The sequence below is a fragment of the Ruditapes philippinarum genome, unplaced genomic scaffold (genome assembly GCF_026571515.1).
Source record: "Ruditapes philippinarum isolate M1 unplaced genomic scaffold, ASM2657151v2 ctg1239_1_1_1_1, whole genome shotgun sequence".
Lineage (NCBI taxonomy): Eukaryota > Metazoa > Mollusca > Bivalvia > Venerida > Veneridae > Ruditapes > Ruditapes philippinarum.
The window spans coordinates 346,033-360,862 of NW_026866030.1; the positions used below are offsets into that span (position 1 = coordinate 346,033).

Consider the following 14,830-nt stretch of genomic DNA (forward strand, 5'->3'; position numbering starts at 1 on the left):
TATCTAAACATTTTGGTTAAGGATGGCACTTTTACACTGTGGTATCTAATTTGCTTATCATAACAATGATCTGGGCTCCTAATATGGCAGGATGGCAAAGGTCTGTCTACATTATAAGTGTAACTTTGTCACTTAAATTAAGCTGAAACTGTTGAAATAATCCAAAGAATAATGATTATCTCATTTTACATATCAATTTTGTTCTTAATCTTGTTTTCAAAAATATGATTACAGGGCTTAAAGTAGGCTTAATTTTGTTTACCTTTGTTTGAAGTTATTGTGTAAATCCTAAAAGAACATTAACAATTTTATTTCTAATATTGTTTGAACTGTTACGCTTGTAACATTAGTTCAAATAGATCTTTACCTATGATAGAGAAATGACAAATGTTTTCTTTTGTTGAAAGAAAACAAATTTTCCTAGATGAACCCAACAAAATATGTCTCTGAGATAGACCTGTTCAAAATGATAAGTTATATAATCATATTGTCTAAAAAGAATCTATTCTTCCAGACACGGTATTATAGATAAGATTATTAATATTAGCCTTCAATGCAACAGTTTGGGATATAGGCTCTGGTTTAATTTGGAACCATATCATAACCTCCATCGAACATTTGATCAAGTTTTGGAGCCAAACTTGGTGACATTACCTGCATTTTACAATACATGTATACTACTGGTACCAAGTAGGAAGCCAGACCCCCTTAAATTCTCCTCTTTTAAAATGTAGAACCATTTAAACCCCAGAATGATCTGACATTAACCCTCATTCACAAACTGTCTCTCTTAATCCCCTGCACTGGCTCCCATTGTTTAAGAAAATTATATAAACTTGTGACCATGATGCAAGTTTAAAGGGACTTAAAAGGGTTTAAAAGCCTTAAAAACATAACATTAGAATTCTTACATAAATGAACTGGGGCGCTTTAGACAGAAATATATGCAAAGATAGTTAAGAAATATACTTTAAAATAAATCGAAAATCATAGTTTTATGCTTTTCTTAGCCTTATTTGAATGAAAGCGTTAAATGCTTTTCATTTTGGGGTCATTTTTTTACCAATTTGATACTTATTATGGAAAAAACGAAGTGCTCGTTATGATCTGAAAAGTTTGCACAAGATTCGTGGTCTACACTACATCAAAATGGTACATTTATCTGGAAAAAAATATTTTCGTCTCTTCATGTCAAAAACTCAGTAGGAGTCCCTTTAAGTGAGTCTGTTTGTATAGTTATTGTTCAAAATGGTTGTAAATGTGTAAATGCATGCCCATGTAATTGCACATTTTACATACATGTGCATCATCAAACATTGCAAACATACTGCACAATCTAGGTGTTTAAACTTTCTCTTTTTATTTATCATCTGTCAAAACCTGTTTGGAATTTCTTAATTATTTCTATATTCAAAACTCAAAATGGGTGGTGCTTGTGTTAGAGATATACATATCAGAATTAGATAAAAACAGGTCAACAATGTGAAAGCTTTTTTGTATGTTTTATCTCAGTATTAAGAATAAGTCAACATTTACCTTTTATATTTAAAATTTACATATTACCCAGACAGCTGTTAGATTGATCTTTACCTGCATATTTGGCACTATATTTTAAAGTCCCGATGTCAGAATGTGACAAATTATCGGTTATGCACACTTGACATAACTCTTGGAATGTTAAATGTAGCCAGATGGCGTTGGATTAATCAAAAATGTTTATATACATTATATCCATTATATATATGAATTTATGTTAATTATAGCTAAATGTATATAAAAATTATGTTTAAATCCTTTTCCCCTTTGAATTTGTAAAATAGACTTTTTCGACTTTGAATTTTCCATTATATTTAAGGGATCATAAGATCAAAATAGTCAAAAAGATTTCCCAGTGATAATTTAATTTAAGCTTATTTAGAATATGGTCCAAGTGGCATTTGCCAGCTATTATTTGCACTAAGACTTATAAATGCACTGGAACCTCTGCAGAGGGGCCTCTCTTTACAGCATTGACCTCTAGAAATCAACAGTTGCAATTCTTCCCAAAGTAAAACTTTATAATACATTTAACCTGTCTAAAACTACACCAACATATTTGTCTCCAAAAGGGAATTGCTTAGCAGAGGTTTTACTTTTATCAACTGTAATTGTGACCTAGATTCCAGTGTCTGACCATGGTTATGCAGTAATCTGTAGATAAACTTGACGTGGGGGGTCTTAAATTTGAATTTTACTTTGTGTTTGCGATTTTCCAAGTGTATTAATTTCTGTGACTAATAGCAATTTATTCTGCATGTAAGTTGTGAAGAAATGATAGATATCTATCGTTTAAGAAAAATTTATTTTTGCACACACTCGAGAAATGTAACTTTGTCATGTATTTTTTAGTAGTTCTTCAATTAACCATTACTATATTAAACATGAGCATTTCTATCTTACAATCTGGACAAAACCATCGATGATCTTTATGCAAATGTGCTTGGGTAACTTTGGTCTTCGCTGGTTGCATGGGCTAATTCTAGCTAGCATGCTAAGTGTTTCTTATTATACAATTATTGTTGTTATTTCCTCATTGTTCTCTTTTTAATATCAAGTTTTTGTTTTGTGTGTTTCAGGAAGTAGATCCATATTTACAGTTGGAAAAGCTAAAGGTGAATAAATCTGATCTCTTGAAGAAAATCTCAGCTCTCAAACAGCAGATTGTTGACATAGAAACACAAGAAGATGAGGCTCTCAGAGGGGTAAGATTTGTAGGGTCAAGGTCATTATAGATGATTATTATTAATTTATTTGGTTCAAGGTCATTTTAATTAGATAGGTTTGTTTGAACCAAGATTTTTAAGATGATCATTCTTTATTTTGGTCAAGTCCTTTTAATAAGAAGGTAAATAAATGGTCATGAAAAATTTGGTTAATGTCATCTTGAATGCCAATAATTTAGAAAGTTAAGGTCAAGATCATTTGAAAGAGAACATGTTATTTAAATTCTTCTGTAGCATCACAATAATTTGGGTTGATTTGACCTTTGAACTTGGTTATGGACATTTTAAAAGGATATGATAAATATTGATCAAGGTTATTGGAAATGATGACTAGTACGGTCAATGTTAGAAATTAGAAGGATTTGATTTAATTTTGCCTATTCTTCATACATATTTGTAAATATATAAAATTGCATTAAATGTTATTCTTTTTAGTCATGAAAGAAATTGCCATTTTTGTAAGCGTGAGATTTCTTCAGTTACACTCGCCTTTATTACTAAAAAAAAAAGTAGAGGAATTTTTCAGTAACCTAAATATCTACAACAGTATTTCTATTGTTAAAAAAAAATATGTTTAAAATTCAAGAATCTCTCCGTTTAAATGATATACTTATTTCTCCCTCACAGCTTGAGATGGAGAGAGCGTTATTGGAAGGTGAACATCAGACAGAGATGGAGCGACTACAAGACGACCAGGAAAAGATCAGGCACCTGAGACATAAACAAAACATGCTGATGGAGAAAGCTTCCAGGGAGAGAGAAAAGGTGCGGGTAACTCTTGATGACTTGATGATTGTTGTAAATATGTATATGAAATATGGGGAATTACCCTTAAACTGTTGAATTTATGAAATGGACTTGCCTTGCTTTGAATTTGGAACAGTGCTTGAGATTTCAATATCTGAACCAATGGTATGATGGTAGGTCAGGCTGCACAGATGTGCAGGCTAGCCTGGCTTTATACTGGTGGCAAAGGCTGATCAATTTGGTTCCAGCTTGGTCTTTAACCTTGACCCTTAATTGTTTAACTTGTTGGTTGAATGGTTGAAGTTAATTTGAAGAAAAGGGGATATAACCATTTCATACCAAGGTTGTTGGCTCTGACAAAAATTCTTTGAACTACATGTTAATTTATCAGTGTGCACATTGGGATAATTTGAAAATGACTATTTGCTTGCATTGTGTCACTCTGCTGGAAAGGGAAAATTGACCCTTCTTAAACTTGAATGAATAAAAGACCAAAAAATAAAAATATTTCAATGTTTTCTAATAATTTTTAATTAGAAATTTCAAGGTTTGTTTTGTGATTTTCCACAAAAGAAATTGGACTTTATTGCATTCAGATTATACACAACATTTTTTTGTTAGAATGACAATTTTATATTTTTGCGTATTACTTTAAAGACCCTGTATTCTTAATATATATATATATTTACTCACAACTCACAAGGCTTTACTAACTTTATTAGTTTGACTTTATTGATTTGGTGTACCTATGAAAAACATCCTGCAATACATTAACCATTTAAACAGTTTACTTTTTGTCCATCTGGTTTTAACACAGATTTCAAAACATTTTTGATCATAGTTCAGCAATCGTTCCACCTAACTGTATTTTCTGGGTAACTAACCAGTAATTACCAATTTCTCTACCAATGATCAACTTCTATTACCACAAGATATCTAAATCATTGGTGAGAGATAAATAACCATAAGACTCATTGCCATGATCATTTTGTCATAGAGAAAATTTGACTCGCCAAAGGATCATACCTGCATGGCAAAAGTTTCTCTGTGATAATAGGTCACATTTTACCAAATGTATGAAACTCAAGTTATTAATGGGACATTATAATTAAAATTCATTATTTTATAATAGGAAAAGTTAAAGGTAGGATATACTTCTGTATTTACCCAAGATATTATAGGGAAAATATCCATAATTATATGTATTGGTAAATGTTCTGTCTGTATTGACTTGGTTGTTGGAACTTAACTGTAGACATCAAAGTTTCGTTCAAGACAGGGTGAGCCAAAAATTTATTTCTAAAACTGGACTCAATAAATGCAAGGATACATGTATTTTGTTGGAAAATTACATTTAGAAATGATGAACTTATTACATTAAGAAGTGATTCACTTGGATGTAATAGGGTTGTTAAGGTCACAAGACATAAATTTCTGGATCACCTTTGCACTTATATTCATGTCTCAGTAGTATATTATATATTAAAAAGTATTTTAATGTTTTGTTAAACTATATTGTATGGAATGGAGTAGAAAAATGGGTTTGTTAAACTATATTGTATGGAATGGAGTAGAAAAATGGGTAGATGTTGGGTCACTGTAGATTTCAAGTCATAATTACTATGCTGCAAATTTATATTGCAAATTTGCAGCTTAACAGTTTAGGGACATGTTTCATCACATGTTACAGAACAGTTGCTCCTCCCACATTAAAAGTGCTCCATCCCATATTTTAGATGCTCCTCCCCACATTACAGGTGCACTCCCACTTACTACAAGTGCTCGTCCCTAAAAGTCCTCAGAATTAAAGTCCTTAATGCAACACCATGCTCCATTCCTCTTTGCATTACTTCTGACACATATTGATGCAAAGTTCAATATTGTCAAGTAACTATGGCCTCTAACCAAGTAACTAACGATGGTAAGACTCCTTACAATGTTTAAGGTATCTTACTACCTTATAAATAGTCAGTGGTAACATCCTCTGCTCCAACTGTACTCTCACTTGCCAGAGCACAGGAGGTTCTCCTTCGCCAGTTGTTAAATCTCAAGTTATTACCGTCACAATGTGTGTGTATCTTTAAAGAAAAAATATATATGTCCTAAGATTTAAAGATTTAAACATGCACATAGATATTTAAGCTTATGAATATTGCAAGGAATATATGTAAATGCTAGATTTCAAAATGTTTAAGTATTATGATTTATGCACATACAATCAAAATGTACCTATCTGTATAAAAGTTCATACCATTTCAGTCTGTATAAAGCATGTGAAAACTGGGGTGTCTATGGGTCTTATCATAATGTATTGATATATTAACATATATGAAGTCATTATAGATTATGTATAAATGATGTATAAATTTGTAAAAAGTTCATAGTCTTTGTTACTCAAAGTTTATGTCTCTTATACTTCTTTTAACTTAGGTTTTACCTTCTCAATATTGCTAGTAGTTTGTCACTTTAGGTCCTGTAATACAACCTGCACTTTACACAATATAAAATATTTACACAGATAATGTTACTCATAGTTTATGTCCTTTTAGTTTATGTAACAGAATTGAACCTACACTTTACACAATATAAAAGATTTACACAGATTATGTTACTCATAGTTTATTTCCCTTTAGTTTATGTAACAGAATTGAACCTACACTTTACACAATATAAAAGATTACACAAATTATGTTACTCATATTAACGTCCCTTTAGTTTATGTAACAGACTACAACCTGCACTTTACACAATATAAAAGATTACACAAATTATGTTACTCATAGTGTACTTCCCTTTAGTTAATGTAACAGAATTGAACCTACACTTTACACAATATAAAAGATTTACACAGATTATGTTACTCATAGTGTACATCCCTTTAGTTAATGTAACAGAATTGAACCTGCACTTTACACAATATAAAAGATTTACACAGATTTAATAATGTTACTCATAGTTTATGTCCCTTTAGTTTATGTAACAGAATTGAACCTACACTTTACACAGTATAAAATATTTACACAGATTATGTTACTCATAGTTCATGTCCTTTTAGTTTTGTAACAGACTACAACCTGCACTTTACACAATATAAAAGATTTACATATTGTTAATAGTTTATTTTCGCACTTCACTAACAAATTATTACATTGTTTACTTACATAGTTACTCACAGTTTATATCTAACCATACCCTGTGTAGGGATGTAACATAATTATAAATTATTCAATAATATAATTGATATTTACATAGTCTATGTTACTCATAGGTTTTTACTCATAGGTTTTGTCCTACTGTCTGTGACATTACCTTCATAAATTATTACATATGACTCACTATATGTCCTGGTTTGAGGCTGTCCCATTAATGAGATTTACACAGTCTGTGTAACATAAACATATACATTGTAATATAATAAGACAAAAAAGTTAAATTTTATAACTGCATGGTATGGGATTGTCTATGATTGATCCCTTGCAGATTAATTAAGATCAATAATTATGTAAGTTGCAAATTGGTTGTTGTAGATAATAGTTGAGGAATTTCAATTATGATCACTGCGTCTTTGTCATTGTTGTTGTGCTGAAACTTTGATATAACCAATTATTCAATCATTTCAATACTTGTTTAACTTGACAAGGTGCAGTTGTTAGACAAGGGGCATAATTCTAAAAGCTCTATGGTTTTATTTATGCCCCTTACACAAGGGGCATAATTCTGAAAGCTCTATGGTTTAAGTTATGCTCATTTTTAGCTCGACTATTCGATAAGAATAAGAAGAGCTATTGCAGTCACCCGAGCGTCGGCGTCGGCGTAACCACTTATGTTAAAGTTTTTGTAATAGTTCAAATATTTTCAAAGTCCATTGACATATGGCTTTGAAACTTTGCACACTTGTTCACCATCATGACCCCAACCTGTAGACAGGAGGAGGTAACTCTATCAAGCATTTTGACAGAATTATGCCCCTTTTTCGACTTAGAATTTACGTTAAAGTTTTTGTAATAGTTCAAATATTTTCAAAGTCCATTGACATATGGCTTTGAAACTTTGCACACTTGTTCACCATCATGACCCCAACCTGTAGACAGGAGGAGGTAACTCTATCAAGCATTTTGACAGATTTATGCCCCTTTTTCGACTTAGAATTTACGTTAAAGTTTTTGTAATAGTTCAAATATTTTCAAAGTCCATTGACATAATTATGGCTTTGAAACTTTGCACACTTGTTCACCATCATGACCCCAACCTGTAAACAGGAGGTGGTAACTGTATCAAGCATTTTGACAGAATTATGCCCCTTTTTCGACTTAGAATTTACGTTAAAGTTTTTGTAATAGTTCAAATATTTTCAAAGTCCATTGACATATGGCTTTGAAACTTTGCACACTTGTTCACCATCATGACCCCAACCTATAGACAGGAGGAGGTAACTCTATCAAGCATTTTGACAGAATTATGCCCCTTTTTCGACTTAAAATTTACGTTAAAGTTTTTGTAATAGTTCAAATATTTTCAAAGTCCATAGACATATGGCTTTGAAACTTTGCACACTTGTTCAACATCATGACCCCAACCTGTAGACAGCAGGAGGTAACTCTATTAAGCATTTTGACAGAATTATGCCCCTTTTTCGACTTAGAATTTACTGTTAAAGTTTTTGTAATAGTTCAAATATTTTCAAAGTCCATTGACATATGGCTTTGAAACTTTGCACACTTGTTCAACATCATGACCCCAACCTGTAAACAGGAGGAGGTAACTCTATCAAGCATTTTGACAGAATTATGCCCCTTTTTCGACTTAGAATTTACGTTAAAGTTTTTGTAATAGTTCAAATATTTTCAAAGTTCCATTGACATATGGCTTTGAAACTTTGCACACTTGTTCACCATCATGACCCCAACCTGTAAACAGGAGGAGGTAACTGTATCAGGCATTTTTTTTACTATCAAGCACTAAGAATAGTCGAGCGTTGCTGTCCTACCGACAGCTCTTGTTAACTTATAATATTTTTGTCAGAAAGTGGTTATTTTAACAGACAAGTGTTAACACCGCATTTGGTGCTCTTGATTAAATTTTTATAACTAAAATATTTTATAATTGACAAAGTGACAGTCCTGTATAGTTTTCTTTCCTTAGTTATCCTAAGTGAATATTTTATTATCATCTTTCACAATATCATTATTTGATAATAACCTTGTCCTACTCAATTTTAACAAATGTCTGAAAAATGAAATGTATATAAAAGAATATGAACAAAAATAGTATAAGGAGATAAAATAACAATTACATTCTAGGAAAGTTTTAGAGGTGATTGTCCCACTTTTTGAAAAAGTTGTAGTTCTGAGAATTCTAAAATTAATGATCCTCGTCACCCATTTTAATAACAGTTTTATAAAATTCAAGTAATTGTTTGTAAAGGTTATTTGTAAAAACTTAAATGTTTAACATTCTTTTTTGCAAGATTCTAGAATGACGTACAATTTCAAATAAGATCATTTCGACACCTTAGCAATAAAAACATTTTATTTTAATTTGATCTCCTTGGGTGTTTTTGGTTAAAGATTTAAATTAATGACAACCTTTGCAACTGAGTTATTGAATATGTTTTTGGCATAATGTGAATGTTTTTTTGCTTACAAAGGTACACTAAAAAAAAGAAGATGATTTTGAATGAATATTTGATTAGGGGAAAAAAAAACTGAAATTTTGATTAAATGTTGAAGTGACATAAGTTATTCTAATTTGATAGTTGAGATCATTAGAATGTTTTTTGTTGTTGTTATTTTCTTCTAGTTTTTCAAGATGACAATTTGAAAACAATTTGTGATGGTAAATAGAAGATTTATGACTGGTGATAAAGGGATAATTTTCCATCTTTAAACCTTCAATTTTTGTTAAGAAGACACCATGACATAGTCAAGTTACTTGAACCTTTGACATATTACATATCATTTGACATATAATTTACATCTTTATGCAGAGTCATGTGTATATATCAAACACCTGGGCTAAAAATTATGAAATCTGACTTCTGTAACCAGTCTATGAAAAAGGAAGCATATGATTGGCTGCTTCTATACAAGATTTAAAAAATCGACCAATCACAGTGCAGCATTTCTAGATTGATCCTCTATCAAGACTATTCATAATACCAATTTTGGGTATGTTTCATCAGAGGAAAGGTCCTTAAAAATATATCATAAAAACAAAACAGACCACTTGACAAAAGTCAAAAAGGTTTAGCCAAAAGTGTGCGAGGAGGAAAAATTATGATAAAATATTTGTGTAACAGAGAGGCCATTGTTTGTGTTCTTACAATTGTACTTATTAAGTGTTCCTGTTATATCAGCTATATACATCATGTTAACTGCAGAAGTTTAATCTGATTATATGCAAGGATTTGTATGTACTTTAGTTACGCATGCATTTATTGTATTTGCATATTAGGATATATAAATGCGCCAGTAAACACCAATAAACAAATTTTACTAAACATAAATCATTTGTCAATTTTGATGCACAATGTGTGAAATTTTACAGATGAGTCATCATTTTCTGTATTTTGAGCTTTCAGCTTTAGGAAACTCTCACTCATGTAAGATTTAATTAAGTGTGTATATCTTAAACTTTGCAAATTATAAAAAAAAACGGCTTTTTACTTTTGACTGTCTTTTGAAATAGTTACTTTTATAACAGGTCTCCAGTTCTTTCTATATCATTATTTGAATGAATAACTGCATTATCGAACAAGTAAATTAATGTTTTCTTTAACGTTTTATCATAATAACATTGCAAATTGTTTATTTTTTTAGACAATTTACACAGTTTTGCATCCACATTTTAATCTTTTTCCCCCAAATGTTTCATTAGTTCCTCATAATATCAGTGCAAATTGTACAGTTTTGCATCCACATAACTTTACAATATTTCCATTTTATTATAGATACAAGATTTTACAACAGAAGAGTTAAATTTCAATGAACAGTCTTTTTCATCTTAATTAATATTTTATTGAATTTCCATTTTCAGGAATTGGCCATTATTGAACGGGAAAGGAAAAAGCTCGAAAATCTAGAGTTACAGAATGGCACCCTTGAAAATCAACTCGAACTGTGTTCTAGTGAAGATAAAAAATCAGTCATGGAAAAACTTCAAAAGAACAAAGAAATGCTTGATAATCAAAGAAAAGTGTTTGATGACCTGGAATTTCAGCAATTAGAGGTAAGAATAGTGGTTAAGATGGAGCTAGCTTGAATCATGATGTGGACAGAGTGTTCACTTTAAAGAATTGAGTGGTCCACGGATCAAGTCCTAAGATTTTCCAGGCTTTTACATTGGGGCAAAAAATGGGGGATACCTAGTAGATTGATAAGGACTTTCTAGAATGTCTGGCAAGTATTTGAACTTCAAGAATTCGAAAAGTTGAATTTCACTCAGAACAATATAAGGATGCTTTTATATACCCTTGTATAATGAGCTATATCTAATACTGACATGGTATTTGTTTGCCGAGGGTTTCAATAAATCAGAGTTTGAATTCCTGTCAGGACCATATGATTTTCAGTCTGTTTTAATACCCAATTCATTCCCATGAACCATACATTAAACTAACTAGTCCTGGAACTATTCCCATGAAGAGAAAGAGACAAAGGGGAGCAGTGGCCTAGTGGTTATTAGATGGCTGTCATTCAACCCACAGATTATCAGTTTGAGCCCTACACTGGTCACATGAACTTGTTCCACAGTTCAGCTTAAATCATTAATATCAATGTGCATTAAGCTAAAGATATATAACAAGCAAGGATGCTACTGTCATTATTATAGTGACCAGGGGCGGCATCAAACTTACAACATTCCAAATAAGAAGCAGATTAGTGCCACCAAAACTAAGCAAGAGCTGTGTTTTCATAGTGGAGAAACTGTGTTAATAAACTTAGTTGATCTGTTTCAGAATTTGGGAGTAGTTGATCAAACATAATTCACCCTAGTCTTTGACTGAAACTTAATTATTTCTATCCACATTCAATATGAATTTTAAAATAGCTTCTTACACATTTTGCAGTCTTTTTTCCTGATTTATCAGTCTTCATTAATGATTAATTTTGGTGCTGCAAAGTAATTTTTGGTGCTGTGATTGAAACTTGTAATTTTTTTTTTTTAAATTGATTGTCTCTTAATTAAGTTTTTGTGCTCTCCACAACTACAAATTGAAGGTATTCAATAGAATTGACTGTGTACAGAAAGACAGGAATTATATGAATGAATTTTTTTCATCTTTTCAGTCTGAAGCCAAGTTTGAAGAAGATAAAGAACAGTCTCAGAGACGATTGCTGGCCGACCAGAACAATTTACTAGATAGATACAGGACAAGGGAGGTAATCATGGAAAATTGATTTAGTATTAATTTTAGAGTTACTTCCCTTTGAAAATGGAACATATAAATAGGAAAATTGAGCATGATATTTTAAAATTGTAGATTGTTTTAATCAATTACTAGTCCCCTACCGGTTTAACTGGAGGGGACTTTAGGTTTACCCTCCGTCCGTCTGTCCGTCCGTCAGTCCGTCGTCCACAAAACTGGATCCCGCGATAACGCAAAAAGTACTGAAAATATTTTTATGAAACTTGATATATGGATAGATGGCAGTATGGAGATTATGCACGTCTTTTTCTTTTCTTCCTATGTTGAAAATTCTGGTTGCTATGGCAACAAATAGTCTGAAAATATGGCAAATTTTACACATTAACTGGATCCAGTGATAACTCAAAAATTACTGAAAATACTTTTATGAAACTTAAAATATGGGTAGATGGCAGTCTGCAGATTATGCACATCTTTTTCTTTTCTTCCTATGTTGAAAATTCTGGTTGCTATGGCAACAAATAGCCTGGATTTCAAGATTTCTGATTTAAATTTTCAGCTTTTTCACTATAAGTTCTTTATTTCTTAAGGTGTTTACTTCAAACTTTAAATATAAGTTTCTGGTCATCAACCACATCATATGTGACAAGGTTTACAACTCTAGCACAAAAATTATCAGTATTACCTCCCTTGAACTTAGAATTTTTATGAAAAAAAATTTGTCTTTTTTAAATAACTTCTTTATTTCCTAATGTATCTACTTCAAACTTCACATATATGTTTCTTATTATCACTCAACATTTTTGAGAAGGTTAAATACTCTAGCATGACTATTTCCAGAATTATGTCCCCCTTGAACTTAGATTTTTTTAGAGAAATTGGTATTTTTTACTCCAACTTCTTCATTCCTTATAGGATTTACTTTAAAATTCCACATCGTAATAATATGACAAGGTTGTATAAACATAATTTCCTTACTAGGCAGGGAAACTTTAAACATTACTGTGAAATAGACAAACTTAGAACTCAAAAGATTTAAGTTCATTCATGTCATTCATTCACTGGTAAAATTGAAATCAGAATGTTGCTGGGGTTCTAACCGGTAGGGGACTTATGAATTGCTTGCAATACTATGATAATTGCTTGTTTAATATGTAATTACATATATTAATCAACACGCTTAGCTCAATGAGAGCATATCGGGTTTGTATTCAAGGCTTCACTGGTTCTATCCTGGGGCTAATAGCAATATCTTTCATGTGTCTTAATGGCCATTTGTCTATGACAGCTGCTTCAGAAATCATGTGGAATTGGTAGACAGTCACTAACAGAGAAATTGTTAATTCTTGTTGGTTAATTATCCAAGAAAGCTAGTTATATAGACCAGAATGTTCTAAAATCTGCATAAACAACCAAACAAACAATTACATGCATTACAGTAGTTTATTGTTAATTTAAGTGATTTCAATATCAAAATGCTAGGGCAAACTAGTAACAGTACTTGGACTTGTCAAACTGTTCTGAGCTGTAGGCTGACTATATTCTAGTGGCATTGGCTAGTCTTTATTGCAATAAATGTTCAGATAATTTAATTCTTGTAAAGGCATTGACCAATCTTAAAGGGACTCTGCTGAGTTTTCTTGACATGACAAGGCCTAAAAAAAAAAAATGTTCTGTTCGGGTCACCCGACCCTACCTAATAATATGCGCCGACCCTACCGTTTTTTTTCGTGTCCAAAAAAAAAAAAAATAATCCATGAAAATACCGTATTATTGAGGTACTCAATGAGCAGTGTGAAGGGCAATTCATGCGAAAATTTCGCTGTGTATATTTCCATTTCATATTCCATTTCGCTCTCCCAATTGATCAAAGAGAAGTCAACATCGCCGATAAAATCTTAATTCCCAAAGAGTAATTGCTTGCCGATGTAAAGAGCAGAGATTGTATCCGCCCATATGACGACTGCTAATTATCATTATCCAATCAGAGCATCGCTATATACTACCCCTCTACCTGTATGCAAAGCGATCGACCGCCTACTCTAAACAGTAAATAATGAGAGCATCGGCCCGAAACGGGTATATTTTGCGAGTTTAATACGGGATTTGGCGATAATTATAGATTAATTTTTTTCGATCATCTAAACACGTGCAAATCTTCCCTAATTGATATACACGCGGTGTTTAACCGTAGTAAAGGCGATGTCCAATGGGTTTTTCACGGCTATCACAAAACTGTTAGTCAATTCGCAAAAATCTTATGATTGGTATGTTGTAGACAGTGAGAGTGTTTTGCATTGTTATCTTTGTAGAAATGCCAAATTTGACACAGCTTGTACGCACGTGGGCACAACATCCTAAAACTACGAATCATGATCGGCATGCGACATATCGGTCGTATATCATGTGCTCATGTAGATCTATATAACAACAAAATTTGTCAGGAAAGAAGTGTTCTTATTTTTTCAATATATACATATTTGTTTTAATGTCATAAATATGACGTTCAGATTAAGATTTATTAATATTGTAAATTTCAAAAAGCATTATTTATAAAGATATTACCGAGTTTAACATTTCATGAAAATAAAGGGAGGTAATTAGAAATTTATTTTCTATAATTTCTCAGTCGAATTTTTCAATAAGAAATGAATGTATATAATTTTAGTGATCAAATATAATGTGCACAAATGTTTGCAGTACATATTTTACATATTCTTCGATATTTGAAAATTGTTTTATAAGCATAATTATATGCACATAAATATGACAATACAACATAGAATACCATGAAAGAAATTTCTGTAAACAGAACAGGATAGACAGATTATATTAATCATTATCCAATGTAACTTTATCTGGAAAGTAAAAATATAAAGTTAATTTATTCATCATAGTTTTCTTACACATTATTATCAAAAATATATGAGAAAGCTTATAAATAGCTGATCAA

The 14,830-nt window shown here is 31.5% G+C and overlaps 1 protein-coding gene across 9 annotated transcripts in view; it reads left to right on the top strand.

Annotated features, from left to right (window-relative positions):
* LOC132731051 (pleckstrin homology-like domain family B member 1) overlaps positions 1-14,830 on the top strand; it is a 161,689-nt gene that overhangs the window by 97,344 nt on the left and 49,515 nt on the right. For all 9 annotated transcript variants that reach the window (XM_060717152.1, XM_060717153.1, XM_060717151.1 and 6 more), the window contains 4 exons: positions 2,616-2,741; positions 3,390-3,527; positions 10,545-10,736; positions 11,798-11,890. In XM_060717152.1, coding sequence (XP_060573135.1) covers positions 2,616-2,741; positions 3,390-3,527; positions 10,545-10,736; positions 11,798-11,890 — 549 coding nt within the window. The remainder of the gene's footprint in view (positions 1-2,615; positions 2,742-3,389; positions 3,528-10,544; positions 10,737-11,797; positions 11,891-14,830) is intronic.